The sequence below is a fragment of the Abramis brama genome (genome assembly GCF_963993115.1).
Source record: "Abramis brama genome assembly, chromosome: 21".
In the NCBI taxonomy this organism is placed as follows: domain Eukaryota; kingdom Metazoa; phylum Chordata; class Actinopteri; order Cypriniformes; family Leuciscidae; genus Abramis; species Abramis brama.
In genome coordinates this window covers 21,927,414-21,954,330 of record NC_139983.1, presented here as the reverse complement: position 1 = coordinate 21,954,330, position 26,917 = coordinate 21,927,414, and the positions used below count along the sequence as shown (strand labels likewise).

General features: G+C 37.6%; 1 protein-coding gene across 1 annotated transcript in view; it reads right to left on the bottom strand.

Moving 5' to 3' along the window:
- Window positions 1-7,371: 7,371 nt before the first annotated feature.
- The window catches only part of pacrg (PARK2 co-regulated), a 108,658-nt gene continuing 89,112 nt past the window's right edge, over window positions 7,372-26,917 (bottom strand). The window contains exon 5 of the mRNA XM_084096402.1: window positions 7,372-8,317. Coding sequence (XP_083952528.1) covers window positions 8,157-8,317 — 161 coding nt within the window. The 3' untranslated portion in view covers window positions 7,372-8,156. The remainder of the gene's footprint in view (window positions 8,318-26,917) is intronic.

Here is a 26,917-nt window from a genome sequence, read left to right as displayed (position 1 = left end):
TTATCTCAGATAAGAATCCTTATCAACACTGGCACATACATTTTCATTTTACTAGGCACCACGTCTAAGACAGGCCACACGTGTGTGTGTGTGAGTGTGTGTTTTGTAATGCAAGATATTAATCCCCACCTAAACCCTGTATTTTCCTCTTCTGTTAATAACACGGGTTTTATTCTACAATTAATCCAATTAATGACACTCTAGATAAAAACTGAATATGAAATCAGATGGTTGTGAAGCGGCAGGGAGCAGAGTGAGCTTCAGAGGGGGCATCAGTCATGATCCCGTGGTCAGCTCCGACCGGCAGATGATTAGAAAAGCAGTAGGTGGCATGACTGTCTGGAATATAACGTGAGCTCCCTTAAAGCACACACTCTCTTGTGTTATTTTGTTTGAAGAAAGCTCGAATGCTTTAAATATTAAAATAAAAAATACAAAAGCATAAAACGAGAGATTATGTGTAGGTGCAGGAACACCAGAGAGTGAAATCTAGGTCAATTGTGATATCTAAAGAGAGAGAAATCACACACTGCTGAGGTGAAGTGAAGAGTGGCAAGGGAGCGTGTGCGTGAGTGTCATTGAGTATTTATGGGAGTGAGAGAAAAAAGAACGTATAAACCTAAACTAAAAGAAAACAAGAAACGGCTTTCTCTTGTTTAGTGTGTTCATGGTCAGATGTTGGGCAGTGACAGCACTGATGGATCCTGTTCTCTCCACCCAGTTCGGTATAATCTCACCGTGGACCGCCACGTCATTCATGGCTCTATGGCTCCCCAGGGGTCTGCAGTGAAGATTACGGCAAACACACCGTCCTTCATCACTCACACAGGGACCACGGTCTTCACACCACACAATTTCTCCAAGACATACTTGAGTCAATGACATATAAGAATGTATAAAACACATGTAAACATAACTTCTTAGAAATGTACTCTTTGTATTCATGTTGGTTTCATCAAGTTTTGAAAAGAATTGTACCATTTTCAAGAAAAGTTCAATTTAAGGATTAAAGCTGCCGTCGACAACATTTTTTTGATCATATTCAGTGAAATCGACACTATAATCCGACAGAACAACATGAATAAGGTGGTTTTAGAAAAAAAACCGAGCTTCTAACTCCACCTGGAACGTGTTATTTGTTTTGCAAAAATCCACCGCTCCCGGATCATCGGGTCCAATCAGCGCAGGGGGGTGTGAGATCTGACTGTCAATCACAGGTCGTGCACACGCCACAGATCCCCCCTCCCTCGCGCACGTTAATGTCACATGCACATGACTATGGGGTGAGATTTCGGTCACAATTCTGCGCGCGCAAGATCACATTTTGAGCGTGCAAAAGGGCATTTCGCACGCGCGTGAACTGAGTTTTGCGGAGAAATGTTCGTCTCGCAGATAAGAAAATATTGCGAGCGAACGAAAATCAATTTTGCATTTAAAATAAGTATTTGGATGTGCGCGGACGTTCTCTTTCGCGTGTGCAAAGTTTCACTTTCTTGCTCCTTTCATACCAGCCGTGAGCGCTCTCTAAGCGCAGACAGCTCGCTTGCTCAACACAACCCAACGTTACAATATGCCATAATTCCAGCCAATCAGAGATGAGACTGCTAAATTCTGATTGGCTGGCTTGAAAACCAATCACAAGACTCCCTGCATCACCGACTGCGGAAGAGAACTAGTGCAGTTGAGTATATTATTTATGAAAAATATTCAAAAACTTAACTGTAATTCACTGTATTGTTGGCAAATTCAGTTCACACATCACTGCTGTCCTGATGGTTATACTACAAGACTTATTTTGTATAAATATCGTTTTGCGTATTTTTTACGATTATTATTTATGAAAAATATTCAAAAACTTCACTGTAATTCACTGTATTGTTGGCAAATTCAGTTGACACATCACTGCTGTCCTGATGGTTATACAACAACGCTTATTTTGGGAAAAATATAGATTTTAAATTGTATATACTATTGTAAATGTAGAAGTTTTATGATTTTTATGAAAAATATTCAATAACTTCACTGTAATTTACTGTATTGTTGCCAAATTCAGTTCACACATCACTGCTGTCCTGAAGGTTATACAACAACACTTATTTTGGTAAAATATATATTTTAAATTGTATATACAATTACTGTAAATGTATAATTTTTATGATTTTTATGAAAAATATTCAATAACTTTACTGTAATTCACTGTATTGTTGCCAAATTCAGTTCACACATCACTGATGTCCTGATGGTTATACTACAACACTTATTTTGGATTTTTTTTTTTTTAAGTTGTATATACAATTGTAAATTTATGATTTTTTTTAATGATTTTTATGAAAATATTCAATAACTTTGGACATCAGTGATGTGTGAACTTAATTTGGCAACAATACAGTGAATTACAGTTATGTTATTGAATATTTTTCATAAAAATCATAATAATTATACATTTACAATTGTATATACAAATTAAAATATATATTTTTCCCTAAAATAAGTGTTGTAGTATAACCATCAGGACAGCAGCGATGTGTGAACTGAATTTGGCAACAATACAGCGAATTACAGTGAAGTTATTGAATATGTTTCATAAAAATCATAAAAATTCTACATTTACAATTGTATATACAATTTAAAATATATATTTTGCCTAAATAAGTGTTGTAGTATAACCATCAGGACAGCAGTGATATGTGAACTGAATTTGGCAACAATACAGTAAATTAGAATATTTTTCATAAAAATCATAAAAAATCATAAATGTACAATTGTATATACAACTTAAAATATATTTTCCCCAAAATAAGTGTTGTAGTATAACCATCAGGACAGCAGTGATGTGTGAACTGAATTTGGCAAAAATACAGTGAATTACAGTTATGTTATTGAATATTTTTCATAAATAATAAACTCAACTGCACTAGTTCTCTTCCGCAGTCGGTGATGCAGGGAGTCTTGTGATTGGTTTTCAAGCCAGCCAATCAGAATTTAGCAGTCTTATCTCTGATTGGCTGGAATTATGGCATATTGTAACGCTGGGTTGTGTTGAGCAAGCGAGCTGTCTGCGCTTAGAGAGCGCTCACGGCTGGTATGAAAGGAGCAAGAAAGTGAAACGTTGCACACGCGAAAGAGAACGTCCGCGCACATCCAAATATTTATTTTAAATGCAAAATTGATTTTCGTTCGCTCGCAATATTTTCTTATCTGCGAGACGAACATTTCTCCGCAAAACTCAGTTCACGCGCGTGCGAAATGCCCTTTTGCACGCTCAAAATGTGATCTTGCGCGCGCAGAATTGTGACCGAAATCTCACCCCATACATGACACGCCTGGAGTTTGCCTGAAGATTGCACGAAGCGTGATGGCGGAGAGAAAATCTACTAACAAGCTTCCAATTCCTCGGTTTTTGCTATCTATGGATAGATTAGGCAGTGCAGCCTGCCTCCGAGTCCATGGTTGATCGATGCTGAAGAGACGGACGCGTTCACAGAAAATTAGGTACACACGCACTGACGAGCACGACCTCGATGGGAGGGTGCTCGCTGGTAGTGGGGAGGGGCTTGAGAGTTGTAAACATTCAAAATGTTGGCTAAGTCGACCCAATCTGCCAGACTTGCCGACTGCAGCTTTAAGTAATAAAAATGTCATGTGGCGTAACCATCAATCATTATTTTAAAAAATGTTTGAAATGATATTTTTCAAGGTATTTTTTGTTTTGTTTTACAAATGACATATATTAATAATTCATAAATAATATGTTTGTTTTTTAAATACTCAACACACCCTCATGGGAATTCATAACTATTTTACGTTTTGATTCGTTGATGCAGAATGGTATTTTGAGTTCGAGGTAATGATTAATTTAAGTAATAAAATGGAATTAAATTCAAAGGACTTCGTAGAACTGCTGTACAGGAAGTTTTTAAAAAAATGTCCAGGTGAATGTGTACGTTTATCTGTGTGTGATTGGTTCTCATGGTGGTCCAAAGGATAAGGACAGTGGTTGTACAGGCATTTGTGTGTGTGCAGAGTAACAGCAGATGTGTTTGAGTCTGATAAGAGCGTCTGGCTGAGGAAGAGGAGGAGCGAGGATCAGACAGCAGAACCCCACCGATCTGCAGCATGAGAGAGAAGAAGATCTCTCCAGATTCCTGCCGAAAAACCATCGGCCTCCTGTGAGCCTCCTTCAAAACACACCACGCTACACACCAGCACTACTTTAAAGAGACACCGTTTTCAAAGAGTCCGATATTAGAAAAGACTGCTCGACGAAACAGCTCAATTCTGCTGCTTGGAGAAAGGCAAGATGTTAGAGAATTTTAGAATTGCTAAAATGCACTGACGTCAAGTTGAAACAGCATACACAACCCATTTTACTGCAATAATCTGATGTGTGTCTGAGTGAAACAGGATTTCAACTGAGACAAAAATAGAGTGGGACTTGATTTAGTCCACTGCGAATTGATTGGATTGTGAAAAGTGGGCTGTATGTACTAGAATGGACCCAGGTGGTTGTTTTTGTTTCAAGGTTTCAAGTTATTACATTTGAATAAAATACAACTTTTTATTTGGAATAACGAGCAAAATAAAAGCAGGAATGCAATGTACATTTTTATACCCTTAGCCAGCATGAAACAGAAGATATATATATATATATATACACACACACACTTTTCTTTTACCTTCTTTACTACAGCTCTTGAGGCCAAATCAATAACATTTCTAAGTGAAATTTTGGAATAAACATCAGAGCTCCTGTCCGTTCGGTGGAGTTGTGGTCTGGGGTTGAGAGGTGCGGGTGACACCTGAAGCATGAAGTCACTCTGAAATAAATCTCCATTGAGCTCAGGGCTTTGCACATGCTCACTGGCTGGCGTTGGGTTTCGTGCTGCCCCTGGCAGATGCGCTGAACAAGAAGAATAGGTCCCAGAGGGCTATTTATTCCTGCTGCTCCCTTCGTTTCCCTCCCTCCCCTCTGCACTGTTGCTCCTAACAATCTGGCATTCTTACAGTCTAATGTTTTTCCTTTCCTCTGCACTCACACCAACGTCTCCATCCCTGTTTTATACCGTATATGCCTGGATTTTTACACAATCGACTGAATTAGAATATAATTAGAAAGGAGCCAAATCAGGCAAATGAGAACAGACATAAAGGAATAGTTCACCCAAAAATTCGGTCAAAATGTATTCACCCTCATGCCATTACAAACCCTGTATGACTTACTTTATTCTGTGAAACTACATTTATGCATTTGGCAGATGCTTTTATCCAAAGCGACTTACATTGCATTCCAAGGTACACATTTTTTACATTCTTAACAGTTCTAGCTTTCCCTGGGAATCAAACCCATGACCTTGGCGTTGCAAATGCAAACTCTCTACTGTTTGAGCTATAGGAAAGCCTGTCGCAAAACACACTAAGCGTCTCAGTGTATTTTGTCCATTCAATGAAAGTTGTTTTGGACCCTAATGGCTTTCACTGTATGGGCAAAAACAGTTGAAACACTTATTTTCAAATATCTTCTTTTGTGTTCCGCAGAAGAAAGTAAGTCATACAAGTTTGGGGGAATAAAAGTGAGTAAATGATTACTGAAGCTATTCCTCTCACCATCACAGTTTCTAGGACTCAAGCTGGGACTCCAGGTCTCTTTATTGACCCCGATTGTTGCAGTAAAACTAATTTGAGGGCAAATCCCACCTCAATTCCCCCTTGTGTCTGTTCAGAGCTGTAATTTACAGGCGGTGTGATCAAATCTAGATTGAACTGAGTTCAAATGTTCCAGAAATCTCAGCTCACTGTAAACATCAGCTCATGGGACTCGCATTTAAAAGATGCATACCAGCACAGTTTTTGTCCTTGTTGCTGCTAAAGGAAATATTTTGGGAAAACAATGCACATCCTTCCGGTATACGTTTACTGTATATGGTGGCATGATACATTAGAGCCAGAAAGTAATATACATGTAGTGATTATGGGGGCCTATTGTCCATAATTCCACAGATAGTTGCTTAATCTGATTGTAAAAGCATAAAGACTTAGAACATTATATGCTACAAAATCACTATTCAGTGAAAAAAATAAACCCAACACACACTTGAGGTGTCTGATTTCACAGAAAATATAGAGGTTGCTAAGCATGAGGGAAGCCCCCAACTGTGTGTGTGAGTGTGTGTGCGCATACTCTGATAAATGAGCGTTTCATTCAGTTCCATTCAGCTCTGGTTCATGGCTTTCAAAAGCACATAATGTTGCTATCTGAATACTTGCTATCTGTCATGTGTTATTCTGTGCACTCTCTATGTCCCTTCAGGTTCAAGTGTGCTCTTCGTCTGAATGTAGATATATATGTGTATGTGTGTCAGGTTTCTGTGCTTTATGTTTTTTTATTTTGAAATTTTCATGTTCTTTAGAAGTTTTGTTTTTGGTCTTTATAGTTCTTTTGTTATGATTGTCTTGTATTTTGTGGATAATTGTTTTGTTGGAAGTAGCTGTGGCAATCGAAGTCTATATGTGTCATTTCATGTGTTTCATGCTCAAGTCATGGAATATGTTTCATGTTAGGAGCCATTATTTTATCTGCATCTAGATCCAGTCTCCTTGCTTCATTTCAAGGCTGTTACAATGTGAGAGTGTTGTGCTTGGGAATCATCAAATTCATAGCTAAAACTCATAGATTTTTGGATCATTTTGGCACAGTCTAAAATCACTTTAACATCTCCGCACACGTACTTAAAGAAGATACAGTCAAATAAAATGACGGGAACAAGAACAAATATTTAAAAAACATTCAAATATAAAATATAAACACCCAACAAAGAGCTGACTGGAAGAGACAGAGATAAAAAAGGAGAACTAGATAAAGAAAGCCGGAAGCTGGAGTGTTGAAATGATCTGTTAGTGGAAGTCATAAGTGGGATGGCATATAAAAAGCTCAAAGTCTTTAAAATCCCAGTTACCACGGATACACTCATATGAGATACCATTTGAAAGCATGATAACTAAACTTCCCAGTAATGTCAGTCTTATTAACCCAGTAATGTCATGCTTATTAATTAGACCTAAAGTGTTGTTGGCTATGAATATAAAAATGCATATTTTAAGCCAATATTACTTTTCTCCTAGTATGTCTAATTTCTGTCAGCAGCTAAATGCGTTAACCATGGTTTATGAATATGAATTAAGTGATGATCACCTGATTTGCTGAAAGATGAAAGTTAACTCCAGCCAAAAAGGAAATTATGGGGCAAATGTATTCCCAATTACAATAGGTGGGAACAAATTGGTAGAAGAGATAATAAGAAAACAACAAAAACAAGTAAGAAGAAGAGAGATTTCAGGTGGTGAGTGTTGGAAGGTGAGTGAACAGCCAGAGGGGGAGTCTCACTATTTTATTTATTTATTTTTTTCCCTAGAGGAACCACTGAGAAAATTGGAAGAAAAAACAGGGAAATGTTCATTATATCAGGAAACAGAGCTACATTAGATCAGTGTCTTTCTGTGAAACTAACAGTATGATTAGAAGAGATTCTGTGGCAAGATGAAGCTTTTGAACACAATTAAAAGATTCATATATGATGAAAATTATATGATCATATCAATATTATAGTTGATTTTTAGTATAATAATATACAATTTTATTGAATTTTTTATTTTATTATTTATTATAGTTATATATATTATAACAATATAAATTATAATACTTATATATAATGTAATGTAATGTTATTTTTGAAAAAGTTTTTTTTGTACATTTTTGTAAATATGTCAATTTTAGGCAGATAATTAAGTATATATATAGACTGATCTAGATAACAGCTTGTATTGGATGTGCGTGCATTTTCTACATTTCCCTATGGATAATTCTTTACAGAATGAAAATTAAATGCAGGTTAGTTGCCACCAAGAGATTTATTGACCCCTGTGCTCCTTGCGTCTGTTTAGGAAGTGTGGGTGTCTTCTCCGATACAGACAGCTGTGGTGCACATACTCATAACATCTGCATTATGACTTTAATAAAGTCAGAAATTAGGAATGTAACATAAGGTGGGTGTGTTTACATGTTTGAATAAGAATGTGTGTGTCTGTGTCTGTGTGTGTCTGTGTCTGTGTGTGTGTGTCTGTGTGTGTGTGTGTGTGTGTGTGTGTGTTCTTCGCTCTTTTTAGTTGAGGAGGCAGGACTCGTAGGTGGGCACCATGTATTTGATGTTGATGAAGGCATCCTCGCCCCCGTAGCGTTCAAACACCTCAAGCGTCTCCTGGATCAGGTCTCCAATGTTCTCCCTTTTCTGCTGGCTGTAGTCAATACCGTCACCTGAGTTTCCTGCACACAACACACACATATTAGCATTAAATTAGCATTTGTGATGTCTAAAGGTCTAAAAGCCCTAATAAAGTGTATAAGACACACACACACACACACACACACACTGATATTCTGAATGAAGCAGCTCTGATGACTGTTCAGCAGGAGTGTGTGTACCTCAGATACACTAAACAAATCTGTAATGATTTATCAGGAGGAGGAATATGTGTGTTTGGCGGATGTACTTGTACATATCTCTGCGGCTCTCTGATGTCACATTAGAGAAACCCATCAATCACTGGGTAACCTACAGCACATACACACACACACACAAATCAATACATTCACACTCTGAGTCCTCCACCATCACACATACACATAGACTCCTCATAAACACACAAGCCCTCCCGCTACCTACCTACCAAACAAACTTTCTTCTGAGGTCACAGGCTCAATTACACCTGCACAAGAAGCCTGAACACACACACATACACCTTTCCGTCTCTCCTGCCTGCTCATTAAAGGAAAGGATGACAGGCACATGAAAAGAGAGCAGTTAAGTAGGGAGCTTCTCTCTTCTAGCGTGTGTGAGTGATTGTTGTCTGTCTAGAGTCTGTGTAACTGTATATCTTCATCTGCTTTTCTTATTTACTGACTTGTGGATCATTTCCATCTACTCCGTACACCAACTCCTCTCACACAGGTCTCAAAACACACAGCCGTCAATAAAATATTAGTACAAAAGAAGAAAGTCTTGTGGTGTGTAAATATGCTCACCTGTACACAGACAGACCTGTTTAAGCAGCTCGGAAGTTCAGAGAGTTCAGAGAACATTCAAAAGTAACCCATAATGTTTCCTTAACATTCGTATAACAAAGAGAAATAAAAACATTTTAAAACATTTTAAAAACTGGATGTTTGTTTTCAGAAATAATTTTTCATAACTTAACATGAAAACTAGCAAAACGTTCTTAGAACATTGTTTTTGTAGTTGGATGCTTACTAGGTTAGCACAGCTTCTGTCAACTTGAATGGGAAAAGATGGAAATCACATATGTGAAAGTTGTAAAATCTGATTTCATATTTTTGTATTTATAATTAGCTTCTTATCTAAAATCTGATAAAAACACAACAACACTGTAAGAAAGTGTAAAATATTATAACTAAAAATGTTTTCGATTTTAAAATGTAGTTTATTCCTGTGATGTGAATTTCCAGCATCATTACTCAGGTCTTCAGTCTCACATGATCCTTCAGAAATCATTCTAATATGATGATTTGGTGCTCAAGAAACATTTATCATTACACTCTCAGGTACAAGCTGTCACTGGGGTGATACCCTTTCAAAAGGTACACCTTTGTACCTAAAGAGTGGATATTGAATGAAGAAAGAGTGGATATTGAATGTCAAGTCAAGTCAAGTCAAGTCAAGTGCATTTATATAGCGCTTTTCACAATACAGATTGCATCAAAGCAGCTTCACAGCATTAAACCAAAATAACACAACAAGGTTGTTTCTAGTGTAAATTTATTGATTGATAAAATTAAATTAATATCCCCAAAATATCCCCAACTGAGCAAGCCAAAGGCAACAGTGGCAAGGAACCGAAAACTCCATCAAGTGACCTAATGGTGTCCTAAAACTCCATCAGGTGACCCAATGGAGAAAAAAAACCTTGGGAGAACCCAGGCTCAGTCGGGGGCCAGTTCTCCTCTGGCATTTATGAACTATAGGCCAGATTGTAGTTTGAACAGTAAGATTTAAAATGTTATATGAATGCCTGGCTGAAGAGATGCGTCTTTAATCTAGTTTTAAACTGGGAGAGCGAGTCTGAGCAACGAACAGTATCAGGAAGGCTATTCCAGAGTTTCGGAGCTAAATGTGAAAATGCTCTCCCTCCTTTGGTGGATCTGGATATCCTAGGTATGACCAAAAGCCTTGAATTTAGTGATCTTAAAGAGCGCGATGGATTATAGGGCGATAGAAGATCCGTTAAATAGACTGGAGCTAAGCCGTTTAGGGCTTTATAAGTCAGTAGCAATACCTTGTAATTGATACGGAACTTTATAGGTAACCAATGTAGTGATGATAAAATCGGTGTTATATGATCATATTTTCTTGATCTAGTAAGAACTCTAGCGGCTGCATTTTGGACTAACTGTAGCTTGTTTATTGAGGATGCAGGACAACCGGCTAATAAAGCATTACAGTAATCTAGTCTCGAGGTCATGAATGCATGAACTAACTTTTCTGCATCAGAAACTGATAGCATATTACGTAGCTTAGCAATGTTCCTAAGGTGGAAAAAGGCTGTTCTTGTAACATATGAAATATGATTTTCAAAAGACAGGTTGCAATCGAGTATAACACCCAGGTCTTTTACTGTAGTGGATAAAGTAACAGGACATCCTACGATGTCAAAGTTGTATTGTGAGAGGTTCTGTGGGCGGTTTTTTGAACCGATAAGTATTACCTCTGTCTTGTCTGGATTTAATAAAAGAAAATTACGCGTCATCCAATCTTTGATATCTTTAACACATTCTGTCAATTTGGATAATTTAGCGTTTTCATCCGGCCGTGATGAAATATATATTTGAGTGTCATCAGCATAACAATGGAAACTAATTCCATGTTTCCTTATAATATTTCCAAGTGGCATCATATATATTGAGAATAATAGAGGGCCTAACACAGATCCCTGCGGCACTCCATAGTTTACTGGAGTTATGATTGATTTTTCTCCATTTAAAGAGACAAAATGGTAGCGGTCAGATAAGTATGATCTAAACCAGCTTAATGCTTGTCCTTGAACACCAGTATAATTTTGTAGTCGATCTAAGAGTATTGTGTGATCTATAGTATCGAACGCAGCACTTAGATCAAGTAAAACTAGTATTGAGAAACAGCCTTGGTCAGAAGCTAAAAGTAAATCATTTGTGATTTTAACGAGCGCAGTTTCAGTGCTATGATGCGGCCTGAATCCTGACTGAAACTTTTCATAGATATCATTTTCTTGCAAGAAAGAGCCCAGTTGAGTGGACACAACTTTTTCTAGTATTTTAGACATAAATGGAAGATTTGAAATGGGTCTATAATTTGCTAGATTATTATGATCTAATTGTGGTTTCTTAATGAGAGGTTTTATAACTGCCAGTTTAAATGTTCTTGGAACATGACCTAAAGATAAAGATGAGTTAATAATATTGAGGAGAGGCTCTTCCACTACAGGTAACACTTCTTTCAGTAGTTTAGTTGGTATAGGATCTAATAAACATGTTGTTGTTTTAGATGAAGTGATAAGTTTATTTAACTCTTTTTGTTCTATAGTTGTAAAGCATTGTAATTGTTCTTGAGGGGGGATAATTGAGGCTGAATTATAAGGCGCGATTGAAGATTGAACGTTTACAATTGTGGTTCTGATGCTTTCTATTTTCTCAGTGAAGAAGTTCATGAAATCATTACTACTGAACTGTAAAGGGATATTTTGTTCGGATGACTTCTGTTTATTTGTTAGTCTAGCCACGGTGTTAAATAAAAACCTAGGATTATTTTGATTATTTTCTATTAGTTTGCCATTCTATTAGAATGGACCTAAATGGTACAGTACATATTAAAACCTTTTTAAAGGGTACCATCCTAGTGACAGGGTTTGTGATGAATAGAAAGTTCAAAAGAATAGCATTTATTTGAAACAGACATCTTTTGTAACCATTGAATGGGAGTATATTCATAATTAGGCATGTTGGGAGTCACAAAATAAAGGCTGTAAAGGTGATGATACACAGGGCAACTTTTTGAGCAATATTGCTGGGCAATGTTGCCATCAACGGGCAACCAGATGAGACACAGGGCCCATGACCGATCTAAATTATCCAGATAGAAATGTATTGCCCATTTTCAATGGGAAAGTGTCCAAGATACAATCGCTCGGCATGATTGCCCAGCAACATTGCTCAAAAAGTTGCCCTGTGTATCATCACCTTAAGGCTGCATGTGGTCCTCCTGTTGACTAGATATTCTCTATATATAGATAATCTGGACTGGATCCAAAAATAGATGCAACAGACCACCCTATGCTATCTGGACTCCAGACACTTATTTCAATGGTGTGACCGACCGTCTGCTGTGGATCTGTACAGTTGTAACCAACAGGCTGCAAGTATCCTGCACTATCATGCTCATGGGCCACACCAGAGAAACCTGTCAATCACACTGCAGGCCCTGCATCATTCGCACATCAGAAACACAGGAAAATAAAATCAGCTCTCTCCGGTAATCCTTCCTTCAGGCTTTCTTCGCTTTCTCTTCCTCATTCAGCATCTTTTCACCAGAGCAGGAGGAGAGAGAGAGATAGAGAGAGAGAGAGAGAAAGTAGGGGGTTAGAATGAGCAGAGTTTTTAAAGCAAAGAGGTATATGGAGAATGCTTTGAAGAGGTAGGAGAGCTTCATTTGCCATCTGCGCATAAACCGCACAGATATGCTTCTGTTAGGAATCATGTGGAGTCCAGGCTCTGATCTATAGGGTTCAGGGGTGGTGTGAAGTTCAAGCAGGAAGGAGGATTCTGCATCTTTCAGAAACCGAAATCATACCAATAACCCCCCCGAATAAAGGAAAACAAACAACACACACATACATAAATACACCTATTTCTGTATCAGTTATTAAGATTATTCTCAGCCTCAGATGGCACATCCACAGATATGGATTGGTCAGTAACCATCTCATATAGATTGAACACAAAATGGCAAAAGCTTTCTGAAAATAATTGCAATCTGATTCATGCGAATTCTGGGAATCAGAGTGCACAGATTTGTATCAGTCTGCCAGGAACAAAAGCTGTGTTTAGTTTCCATACAGTGAGCAATAATAAGTTGCTGGTTTTAAATTTTATACAAGGTTCATGGCATCCAAAAAATGTAGTTTGTAATTCCTCCACAAGATATCCACGATTTATCTTCTCCATATTCCATTTTGTTCTCAGTGTTATATAAAATTTTCCTAGAAGCTTTTTCCTGTTTAAAGATTAAAAATATTCCATTCAAAAGTTTGGGGTCAGTAAGGCCTTGTTTTTGAAGTCTCTTATTTGACATTTAAAAACTGGCATTTATTTGACAAAAATACAGTTCAAAACGGTGAAATATTATTACTATTACTAAGTAATAGTATGAACTTTGTATGACCTAGTATTCTTTGATGAACAGAATAAAAAATAATAATAAAAAAACCCATTAATTTGAAATAGAAATCGTTTGTAACATTATAAATGTCTTTACTGTCACTTTCGAACAATTTAATGTGTCCTTTCTTAATTTATTACTAACTCCAAACTTTTGAATGGTAATATATTGAAAAAGAAAATTGTGTGATAAAGATTAAAATAACAACTGAAGTCACACTGTGTGAGATAGTGTGACTATATATATATAAACAAATAAATAAATAAATAAATAATCACAATAATGAGAAATAAAGCCTAAGGTGTGAGAAAGAATTTTCCCCTTTGAGGTGGAAACAAGCTTCTATACATTTCAGATTTACTCATACAAAAAAAGAAAAGTATTTTTCTTGGCTTGTTCACATTAAATGGTCAGACAGTCGGTCCCTGTGTAAGTGGGCAGCTCTTGGCTAGATTAAGTTGCAATATGGACCAAATGTTAGTCACAATCCGGCAAAGCAACTAGGCTACATCCAAATTTTGAATCTGTGTGTATACGGAGGGATGTTATTTTGTCTTGAACAAATGTTTCTCTATGATTTCTCTGTAAAATGTCAATCATAAGGAAACCCACTTCCATCTGTGTGAGTATATCTGTACTCTCTCTCTATCTGTTCATTGTAAATGTGAGATGAGTTTCAACAGCTGTCCCCCCCCCCCCCCCCCTCGACTCTTTATCCACACCTCTATTCTCACCCCTCGCACCATTCTTTCTCTCTTACTCTTCCCTTTTCGTATCTAGACAGCCAGGTTGGCGTCAAGAGGGTTGTCATACCAGAGCAACTAAAGCTTCTCTCTTTCTCAGTCTCTCTCTGGACATGTTCAGGGCTGGAGGTCTGCTCTAGGGCAGCAGCTGGAGAACTGATGGTTCTTGTATTTGGGTTTAACTGGACTGATTCACGCACAGACTGTTGATATTGGATTACACTCCCGCTAACGGCCGACAGGGTGTAAAGAGAGTACAAACAGTGCAGCACTGTGAGGCAAGACATTTGCCAAATGACCAAGTAAATCTGTCAAAATAAACACACGATTCAGATGACTGCTCATCACATAAACATAAGAGAAAAGAACAAACTGTACTTCTAAACATTCCAGTAAAATTTCAAAAACCGATATTGTCATGTTTTCTAGTAAAAAATCTAAACCTAAGACTTATTTTCAAAAATGTTATATTTTAAGTAATTTAACCCCATACATTTTTGTTAGGTTGAAGCTTAAAACAAAGCAACAATTAAAAAACAAAACAAAAAAACATTGAATTCAAGATCATATTATCTTGAAAACACTTCTTTTTTTCTTTCTTTTTTTTACTAGAAAACAAGAAAAAATGCTAATTTAGATGATGATATTTGCAGAAAACCTAGTCTGAAATTCGTAGCAAGAAAACAAGCTATAGTTTTTTCTTCAGTACAAACCAAAGGCCTGAAGCATTAAATTAAATGAGCAACCATTTTATGGGTGTGTGAGACTCGTACACACTCAAGCACACATCATCATCACTAACTCAGCACTGCATCATCTCTGTCTCTGCCATCTCTATCATTAGCACCTTATTAACAGATTATGTAGCTCACACATACATACATGCATTCTAATAAGCACTTGTTCTTTATATACACATGTACACATGTACACTATAGCTAGCTCTGACGCACACATCACAAACCACTATATCATCCTGTACTCACACACACCAGGTGAGAACAAAGATGTCAAATTAGCGGTTACTCTAAATAATACATAAAAATGTTCTTATTTTTTTCTTTAAACATTCTCAGCGGTTTCTCTCACAGGTCCTGACCTTGCGTGAGCTCTGCTAATGGTGGTAGCATTAATATTCATGTCCAACAGCTTGATGAAATGTACCTTTGCACCGTGAACAGGTGTGCATGTGTGAATAGCTCATTTACACCTCATAATGGTGTGGACAATTGTTCATGCAAAACAAAAGTTGTGATTCATCTCAGGTTTCATCCACTAGTTGGTTTGGTTCATAGTATAGAATTCTTTGTGTGAAGAGTTTAGTAACACTACAATAAGGTTTCATTTGTTAACATTAGTTACCAACATTAGCTAAGATGACCTTACAAAGAACAATACCTCTACAGCATCTGTTAATCTTAGTATACATTTCTACATTTACAAATACCTTTTTAAAATTAAAAGTTGTATGTGCTAACATGACAATGCACTGTAAACTAACATGAACCATGAACAATTTTATAAGCTAAACTTATATTGCTTATAATTCATGTTCTTGCATTAACTAATGTTAACGAATGAGACCTTACAGTAAAGTGTTACCAATAATTTTTGGAAAGCCCTGAGGAGAAAAAAGGAGATATTAATGTTTGAATCATTACTCTTGAGGTGTTGAATTTACAGAGGGAATGAAACTTTAACCCAATTATTTTGATATTGAGCTACAAACGAAATGTAGAGCAAACATGTGGGCAAAAGGAAGAATGAAGCAATGGCCTGCACTGTAAAAAATGATCGTAATTTTAACGGTAAAAGACTATAAAAATGCTACAGTGAAAAACTGTTAATTGGTTAACAGAAAGTTTCCGTACTATATACGGTAAATAACTGTGATAGATCTAATGGTACATTTAATGTAATTTTACTGTAAAATACCGTTAAATTTACAGTTTTTGAAAGTGAAAAAGAACAACTCATTGTATAATTTACAGTGAAAAAACGTAAATTGACATTCCCACAATTCCCTGTTACACTTCACATTTGATGTCGAAATAACTATGTTTCTTCATAGTTTTCTTCGTTTTTTCTAATCAGTTATGTACATTAGGGTTTTATGTTACATTTAATGTTGTTAAATTATGTTTATTGCATTTTTAAAATGTCATGTGTTACCATGATGGTGTTTAATGTTTGTGTGAATGACACTGTGCAGCTTCTATAGAATTAACTTTCTTGTGGAAGAGCTGCTTGTGATGAGCTTTGATTGATCATGTGACTCTCATCACTGCTGTGATTGGTGGTTATCAGTGTATTACAATGGTACAAAACAGATATTAATACTTCAATAGGATGGTAAATTCACATTATATCAGATAATAAAATACGGTTTATTACTGTAAATTTTAAGTTAAGTCTGTAAAACCAATAACGGGTTGCTACCGTATTTTTGACGGTAAAGTTCTGGCAACCACAGCTGCCGGTTTTTTACCACTAAAAATCACGGTTACATTTTTTACAGTGTGACACAGCAAAGAAATAGGGGGTGTATAAAGATGGTGTCTGAGTAATCAGTGCTGTTAAGCTCCCTAGAAAAAGAGGCGTTAAGCTGAAATACACACAGGCACATACAGACAGAAACGGGGAAATGCTCCACATGTAACATGAGTGCTGAGAGATTCTCATGAGTTGCTGTTTGTGAAAGATGAGCTGGGGGCCCAAGACAGCTGGGAATGAGATGAAGACTTTTTACACCCAGACTTGACCCATCGTACTGGAGTGTTGGGGAAGAAGGAAGGTTATTTCAGTGTTATTTAGTCATTTGCCCAGGCAACAGCTTTAGCAGATGATACTTCAACTACAGACAAGATCTTTGGGCATTTTCACACCTAGTTTGTTTAAGCACTCCAGGTGGTCTCGGGCCGATACAACATGCATATGAACAATCCAAATGATCTCACACCCCTTTCCCAGCAGAATGGTTTGCATTCTGGAGCCAAAGGCTGTCTTTGGCCAGGCGTGATTTTCACAGACTTGAGGAGCGAATGGTGACGTAATGCTGTTATGTGTTGTTTATGCGACTATAACCAGACAGAAAAAAATAACAAAACGTTGCACATCCCATGTGTTGCAGTTTATTAGGTTACAACCTTATTAGGTTACACATGTTTTGGGCCAGACTTGATCAGATTTTTCTAGCAGGAACCCCCTTTTCGGCAGTGGAAATGCACAAACAGATTCGAGAAAGGACAAGGGCCAGAAACCCGCACCAGAACCGTGTTGGTGGAAAAGGGGTATCAGACCACCCAAAAAGGATGCTATAAAGTGTACTATATAGCCCCTTTTGCACTGGGTAGTTAGTTCTAGGAACTTAGTTCTAGGAACTAGCCACCAGGGTTCCCCAAGGGCCATTTTCCTGGTTGCATTCGCACCACCATAGGAACTCTGTAGTGACGTGCTTATTATTGTGACTTCTATTTTGATGTCGCGGAGGACATTTATTTTGAAGGTGTTGAGAGAACGCCAGAGCCTGAGCACACATGCAGCACCCCTCCCTTGTAGTGTTTCTGTTTTTAAAATGTTATTTAACATTTGATTTCTATTCTCATAATTCTACTCAGGTTGTGGTGACCTGTTCCAGTCAGATGTAAGATACTGTATAAGTAATATGGTGGTGCCATAGTATAGTGATGTTTATTGTGATTTTTTTCCAAGCAACATCCAGAAAAGGAATCAAACATTTACCTTAAAAAAAAATTTCAAACACTGCTGCTGACAATCATATATCAGCATTAGTTCAGTTTAGCACCTTGGTCTATCCTAATAATTGAGGCATCATCTATGCCAGAATGTCACATTCAGAGTGGTTAGCCAATCATAAAAGAAGGTAGTCACATATACAACTTTTAAAGGTAGAGCAGCAAAACCATCCTGAGAAAAGGTCATATAAAAAGAGACTACAACATTAAAGGGGTGGTATAATGCCCTTTTCACAAGATGTAAAATATGTATTTGATGTCCCCAGAGTGTGTATGTGAAGTTTTAGCTCAAAATGCCCCACATATATTTGTATATAGCATGTTAAAGTTGTCACTTTTTGAGGGTGAGCAAAAACACACCGTTTTGTGTCTGTTCCTTTGAATGCAAATGAGCTGCTGCTCCCGGCACAGAGGGCGGAGCTTCAACAGCTTGTGTCATTTTACCTCACACAGACATGCACTGAAAATTTAAAAAACTTTTAACCTGTTATGTTCAAACTGGAGTCAGACAATGATGGAGAGACTCAAGAAGAAGTGACAACATGTAGAATGCAACAGGACATTTCTGAATGGTTAGTTGATGAAATTATGTAGCTTTATGAGTAGTTATCTTCTAGTCATTGATTAGCATATTCTGTCTTGATAATCTATAAATCGTGTTCAGGGGGCGGGGTTTATGTCAATTTTAGGGTTAGTGATGTCACTAACCCAGGAGGAATGTCGTGTAGTCCCTACCAGCCGTTTGTTGTAGTCCTTAAAAAGCAATTTCTTTAAAAGAAAATATCTCCCTTTGCTTTGAACTTTGAGCATTGTAACTTTGCAGCTGTTAATTATGCTCAAACAGCAACATTACACACTAACTAAAGTTAGAAAAGTGAAATCATAATCAACCACCCCTTTAAGACTAACATTACAAGTGAGCTTAAAAAAAGTTAAAAGTGTACAAGATGGGCCCTTTAAAGTTGACATGAAATCAAAATTGCCCCTATTTACTTTGTTAGCGCATATTACTAGTCTTGTGGTGAACAATTAATCCGTCCAAGTTAATACACAGAAAAAAATTGTTTGCCATGGTGATCTTTAATCAAAATCTGAAAAGTTACTTCCGGTCTGGAACGGCGTTCTTTTTCTGATGACGTCAGTTTGACGGCTTGGGTTGAAAACGCTTAACCACAACCCTCAAACCGTTAATCTGCTATGAGCAGAGATGGAGAGGAGGACGCTAAAGTAAAACCCTGCCTTCTGTTCAATATTCTGTTTCACTTGGAAATACGTCACAACACTGGAGAAAAGTCGTTTGAAACTTCCGGTTCATAGGGACTTTAAACCCATTAAGTACTTTCCTATTAAATTGTATCCTTTTGCTGAGATGTAATAAACACTAAAATGCCCATATTTCATTCTCCCTGTTTGCTGTGATTGGTATTTCCTTACAGTGATCAGTTAGCTGCATATCACGCTAATGAATTAATGGTCTGTAGTACTTATGAACCTCTCCTTGTATGTCCAAGAGTTAAAATGCTCTCTGCTCCCTCCATTAGTGGGATGAAGAGCCTTTAGACGGAGCGTCTGATCCGTCTCTCCACTCCTTTACCTCCCCCATAGGGCCTATTAGCATTCCAATCCATTCCACTCCAGGGGTTTTCATTGGTGGAGGTTATTCATTTCTTTAATATGATTGGCTGTGGGGGAAAAGGGAGGGCGGGAAAGGAAACCATGGCCTGTCAGAGTGATTAAATGCATAACCCAACCATGACACCAGCACTCTGATAAGCTCTCACTTTCTTTGTCTTTCTTTAACTCCCTCTTTCTAAAATCCAAAGCTATGTGACAAAAAATTCAGAGGGTTCGTATTCTCTCTCTCAATATTACGAGAAGAGGTGCAGCTCTCCAGTAAATGAGCATTTTATGGGTCTTCAGGCAGGAGCTCAGTGTGTTTATGGACAACACACCTCCTTAACAGAGTTTAAGAACGCTATTTACATAAAGCCCAGTGTGTGTGTGTGTGTGCTTTGTGTATAAATGATAATTAGTGTTGTGTAAAAAAGAGGCTTGGGGAGCAGCAGCTTTCAAGGACCACATAGGAAATCATGGGAATGAGGTAGCTTCTGAGAGCAAAACAACATACTGTATGACTCGAAGTCAAAACAAACCAGTTACACTGACAGCTGCCACATCATGATGAAAGATCAGAGATAAGATGTTTACGTTCTCATTCATGCGGACCAGATTCAGGAAACCATCAGGCTAAATTCCCAAAGCAAAAACTGCTAAAACAAATATCTTTCATTCTGTGTGAGCATGCTGGAGAGTTAGTGAACCATGTCAGAGTGTTAAGCGCATATGTTGGTTTATTGCTAGCAGATGCCCTTCATTTAAAAGGAAGAGGAAATTGAGGTTACTCACATTGTGGTTTTCTATAAGCTAGAGTAGTACTAAGTCTGTACAGTTATCATAAATTTAGTTTAAGGAAACTTCATGTCATCATGTCTTTGCAAATCCGTATGACTTTCTTCTGGGGAACATGAAAGTAGGCGTTTAGAAGAATGTTCACACATTTAAAAAAGAATGTTCTCATATATATATATATATTCTATAGTATTCTATTCCATTTTTTCCCATCTTATTTGTGCTGCCATATATTTAAACTTGTTACGAGACACAAAAGCAATGCAGTCAATGCAAAGTTTGACATCACTGACATCGCTGGCAAACATTTTTAACTAAAATACTGACTTTTAGTGCTTATTTGACAGTGTGACAAAAATCTCTGTTCTCTTGAGCCCAGAAAGGACATTGTGCTGAACCAATACTTTTCACTTCTAAAACTCAGCTGAACATCATTATATAACAAATACATGCACATTAAATGAGTTAATTTGCTGAAATATTGCAAACCAAGAGTTACAAATAAATATAGAGACGGAGAGAGACCACTAGCAAGACAACGAGAGTACGGTAAGACAAAGAGAGCTAGAAAGACAGGAAGGGAGAGAAAGACCTGCACCGGGATGTGCTTTTTCACTTCGTCCCACATGACTACCCTCCTCATCAGTGGTGTAGTGGTAAAGGAATAGCCTCTCCCTGCTCACCTCATTACCGTCTGTATACATGACACAGACTCACTTCTTCCTCTCTCTTCTCCCTCAGGGTGGATGCTTAAATGACAGCTATTAGCCAAACACAGGGCTATTTGTTTTCATGTTTCCTGGGCCCGTGCTATCTGACATGATTCTATTTGTGCCTGCAGTTGTTACACTGCATGTGTGATGACTGATGGGGCGCCAGGCAGAGCTGGTTTTGCTTGGCTGCTAAACTGGGGCATTCGCAGAGGTGGGAGGGCACAAGACACTGATATACCTCATTCATCATATGGAAAGATGGCGAGAGAGACAATTTATACATTCCATTTTTAGGAAATATTGTGATTTGTATAGACAAACTAATAAAACTAATAAAATTAGATTTTGACTATAAGACAGAAAGAGATGCATAGCACCAAAAAGAGAGCCATAACATGGTAGACATTGACATCATTCCAAATATTCAGATAAGTGTTCTATTCATTAAAGAATCCTGAAAAAAGTGTATTATGGTTTCCACCAAAATATGAACACTTTCACCGCCAACGTTTTTTTAAATTATTTTTTTTTAAAGTTGCCAGCCACCGCCAGCGTTTCTGACCATTTTCACAAAAATTCCATGGCCCCCAGAATATTTTGTTGTATGAATATCTGGACATGCAATACATCAAAAGAAAGAACAGACTCTCTGCTTTTAAACAAAGAACCCTATTTTTTATATAAACACTTGAATGTGGTTAAGTTTAATATAAAAAAAGGTGAGAAAATCAAATTTTCGTCAAAGTCTACATCCAGATCGGATTCAGAACGATGATCAAAACTCAAATGGAGTAGATCGTGTCCATCAACACCCCCAAAGCTTGCACAGTCCTATACCTCTTCCTGGATCAACATTTCAGTAGGCAGTTTTGATTTATATGCTGTTTAATGTTGATGATCGCATTATTTTATATATGCATATGATTACATATGATATAACTTGTTTCTGCATCTTCTTCGCATGTGTTTTGATCAGGAGATTCAGTACTCTTTATATTATATATATACCTATAAAAGTAAAATAAAATGCAGTGAAATTATATTACAATATGATAATGAAATAAAAATGCTAATATGTATGCATCATGTTAACATTGTTTTATTATTATTAGCTTAATTTATATGGCTTTAAGCAAGGAAATAACATCAAAGTTACTGGTCACTGGTTTTATTTCCAATTTTTAAATCACAAACAGCACTTGGCAAGTGTTCATTTTGGCCCCTGTAATTGAGGCACCGCATTCACACTTCACACAGGAACAAAACACACACACATTTAAACATGAATGCATGCGTTTATGAACAGGTTCAGTAAAATGATCTAGCGTGCAGTGAACTGCAGAGCTTCCCTGAGTGAACGCCTGAGCTCTGTAACTCTCTCAGGGGTCACATGACTAATGTTACCTGTCATTTCATGCTTTCTAAACTCTAATGTTTTTTTCTTCCTGTATGTGCCTTATGAGTGTAATCAGAGCTGCAACATTAAACAGAAGCCTGAATAAGGAGCAGTCAAGTTTATTACATCAGTCAGAATGAGAGTGAGAGAGACAGATGGGCCACCAGAGGCTACCACACACTTCCCCTCTATCTCTCTCTCTACACTTACTCACCACTCTTATCCACTCCGTTTATGCTTTTTCTCTTACATCACATTCCTCCTCTGTCATGTAAGTGTGTGAGAGCAAGTAGGTGTGTGTGCAGGTTAATGTGTGGGTGAGTAGCATGTGGGAGTTTCTTTAACTATGGGCACATTTATGTCACAGGGGTTGGTTTTTAAGAAAGCTAAGAGATTTAGCCCATTTATAATTTTTTTAGGTTTATGAAAGTTACATTAAAATGGTCCTGGATACTTTTTAGCATCAAACAAATTACAACTGCACCACAATTGTGTCATTATCTCCACAAGTGACAAGTTAGCGTGTTAAATGTGATATCCCTGCTGAAAAATACAGAGCACAAACCAGAATTCCATGTTGGTTTCCATGTTGCATTCCAGCATAGTCGTTCTGTTCTCAAGTAAAACTGGTGTAGCTGGTCCAACAGCTCTCCCGCTTCCAATGCTGGTTCCAGCATGCAAAACATTATGCTGATGACCAGCAGTGCGGAATTTTTCAGCAGAATTGTGAAGAAATCGAAAAATTACAGAAAATAGCACCTGTCAACTGAACCTCAAGCTGAAAGTATAACATTATGCAAAACTGTGAAAATGTTATTTAAATGTGTGCTTAAGATACATTAAGTGTTAGCGAATTAGCCTTAGCAAGAAAAAGGAATTTGACATTTTATTACGAAAATGTTTAAAATGTCATCATGATTGTTAGTGAATGTAATAGAGAATGGAAGCACTGATGTCTTTGGAAACGAAAAAGGAATAAAGTAAATAAAGATAATAAGAAGATGAAACCTCACCGCTGTTCATAAACTGATCCTGTCCATCAACACCACCAGACAGTGAAGTGGAAAAATAGCAGAGAATGTAAGAGACAGAGAAGGAAAAATTGTTTTGACAGAAACAAGAGGATCAGAAAGAGGGCAGAAGAAAAGCACTGTTCTTGTGAGTAAACAACACACAATCAAACACAATGACACAACATGCTCTACCGAACACACTTAAAAGTTAGTTTCAAGCATTATATTACACAAGATTAACGTTTTTAAATGCTTATTGTACTGTAACTGTAATGTATCATTATAACATGTATAAAGTATGAAGTTTTGTGTGTTCTCGATATTCGGCGGTAAACTCCACCCCTCACTTCCGGTCCTGGCACTGGTGGGTCCTGGCCATGGCGGTCCTGGCGCTGGCGCTGGTGGTGCTGCGGGTCTGCAGCTGGATACTATTGCATTTTTCTGCAAAATGATATTACGTTGCTTCTTGCATGTTTCTTGACACTTTTAAAGTGAAATGTCTAATGAGTGGATCTAAAAGCATGTCTAGTTTTATCGGAAACAAATAAATGTAAATCTGGCAACATTTTATTAAGTCGGTTGTTGTATGTATCGTGGCTATTCAGAAATGAAATGTCTTGTGTGTATAGCTAAAAGGATAATGCTCTATCGTGTTTCAACCGTTGAAATAGCCATTCCATTTCAGCTCCATTTTCAAGTCTTTGAGCTGTTTTATCGTGACCCATGTTTCACGGGACTTCACGGTATTGGTATCGTGCCAGCATCCCATGTTTGCGTTTGGTTTTGAGAGAGGAAGTTAGCGAAATGGCTAACATCATTAAAAGCACCTTCAAGCAAGATAACAGCAGGTCAAACATGTTTGTACATGTTAGCATGTGACCGCGTCAAGCTATCATGTAAAACAGCATAAAGTGACATAAACAGGTTTAAACCAAGACTTTTTTTGAGTCCGGGTCACCGGGTGTAAACCAAGACTTTTTCTTTCTTTTTTTTACCACCGTCAGTGAGTCAGTGTGAAACAGCATTTGACTCACATGAATTATTGAACCCAACTGAAATTCAGTTTCATCACCCGTGAAACCAGTTTGAGAAGCTTTTGAAATCTGTGCCAATCTACATGTTCACACACACACACAATTGATGTGGAATGTTGATTAAAGAGCAAAGATAAACACACACTCGCTACTCACGCATCAGAGTCATTAGTATTCAGCTAACCATCTACTCCCTAGTGTATGTCTCAGCAATGGCTGCAGGTAACAGTTTTATGAAAGCGAAGGATGAGAGAGGTAGAGAGAGAGGGAGGGAGGTAGAGAGGGAAATGCTAGCCTCTTTTTCTCCAAGAGAGAGAGAACAGATTAATCCTGTGATTTCAGCTGCCTGTATCTGCTCAATAGGGGAAATTACGGCTGGCACAAGGCTCCATTTTCATTAGAGTCCAGACTACATATATATTCAGGCTCTAATTGAGGCCAGGGCCCTCCTGCTTTATAATCGGGCCCTCCATAACTGTCTGTTTAGTTCTTTCTGCTCCTTTCCCTACGTTTTAATGATTTCTGTGTGTAGCGGCCCATGGCTGTTTAACGGATCACTTCCTGCTCGGCTTGCCTGTTCGTTCCAAACAAAGTTTGGCGGAATGGAGACGATTCATCACTTTTGGATTCGCCTTTGAGAGATTGAAAAAAGAGAATGTGGATAGCTTGCACATCATCCGTATGCCAGATTTAATGAGTAATGTTTAGAGGAATGGGAGAGATGCATGCTGGGAGAATTTTCGAAAGGCATGTTTTTGTGCTTTCAAGACCATGTGGATGTCAAAATGATTAGTTCTAGTTAAGCGAAAGACTCAACAAAAAGCACACATCACATATACACACTGTACAGAAATACCAAGGAAAGAGCTGAAAACCAACCAAAGCTGTACACAGACAGCTCAGGGACACGAGAGAGGAAGTGTACCTTTGTAAAATGTGTACGTGTGTGTAGTGCAAGGGGTCATGGTTTGAGCTGTGTGGACAGAGCTTGGGGGTCTGAGTGTGCCATACCACCAAAACCTCTGTGGTTTTTTTGTTGTTTTTGTTTTACCACATACTGAATATACAACCCAGCTCAAAAGATTATATAAGGTTTTTAAATGTTTTAGAAAGGAGGCTCTTGCACCAAGACTGCATTTATTTGGTCAAAAATACAGTAAAAACAGTAATATTGTAAAATATTATATTACGTTTGAAAATAAATGTTTTCTTTTGTCTATTTGACTGTAATTTAGTTCTGTGATGGCAAAGCTGAATTTTCAGCAGCCATTACTCCAATCTTCAGAATCACTATCCTTTAGAAATCATTCTAATATGTTGATTTGGTTTTATAATGTTGTAGATAAAGCGTTCACAGGCTTTGCTTGATGTATTTCCCAGGCATCAAAATCAGACATGTAAATGTCAGGAAACCCGATTCCTGGCCTCATGTCAATGTCCATGGACCACTGGTTCTTTGGTAAGTTTTAAGGAACACTGTCGATTCCAACTGTCCTTAATTTAAGAAGATAACCGTCTGTTTTACTCTAGATTTCACAGTTTCCCGTATTAACAGGCTCAGTCTGTTGTGATTGGTCTTCCACTTACAGCGCATGTCGGAAATGAAACAGCCATTCCCTTGTATGAATTTCAGCCTCTGGCTTAATCAGAACTTGTATAAACAGTGATACAAACTGTAAAAATTGTGTTACTGTAATTGTGTTTACCGTATCAAATCAAACCCGAGTCCTCATCCTTTAGAAGAGCATGTAAAGTGGATTAGCTTTCGTAGCGCAGAAAACAGGGTCTTCTTGACATGTCAACAACACGAACCAAACTCTTCCAGGCCTCAGCTACAACTACAGTGTTCAAGGTCGGGTCAAAGTAGACGTTTTTTCGCAACCTAATCCTATGTGGGTTTGTGCAAGAAGTAAGACTGGAATTACTGACAACTCGTTTCAGGAAGTTGCAATCATCCATTTTTTTGGGCGACGACAATAACTCCATCATACACTTTGATCTTAAAAACTTTGCAGACCTTTTACATTCACAAACAGCTACAAAACACTACATGAAACGTAATGTCAGAAAAAGCATGGTAGGGGTCCTTAAAGTAAACTTACAATTTACAACTTATAATTACAAGTGGATTGAAAGTGATTACATTACGTTATAATATAATGTAGTTTTAGCTCATTTCAATTAAGCAAACTGAACAAGCACAGAGGAAACCACCGAGAACCCATAAGAGGATTGTGGAAGATGTAGTTTTTGGGCTCAAGTGACGCGAGTGCTGAGCTGAAATAGGAAGAAAGAGAAAAGAACAGCAGCGTCTGCAGAGCAAAAAAGAAGAGGAGAAATGAGTCAAATAGTTTGAGGCTGTAACAGGTCCTGTAA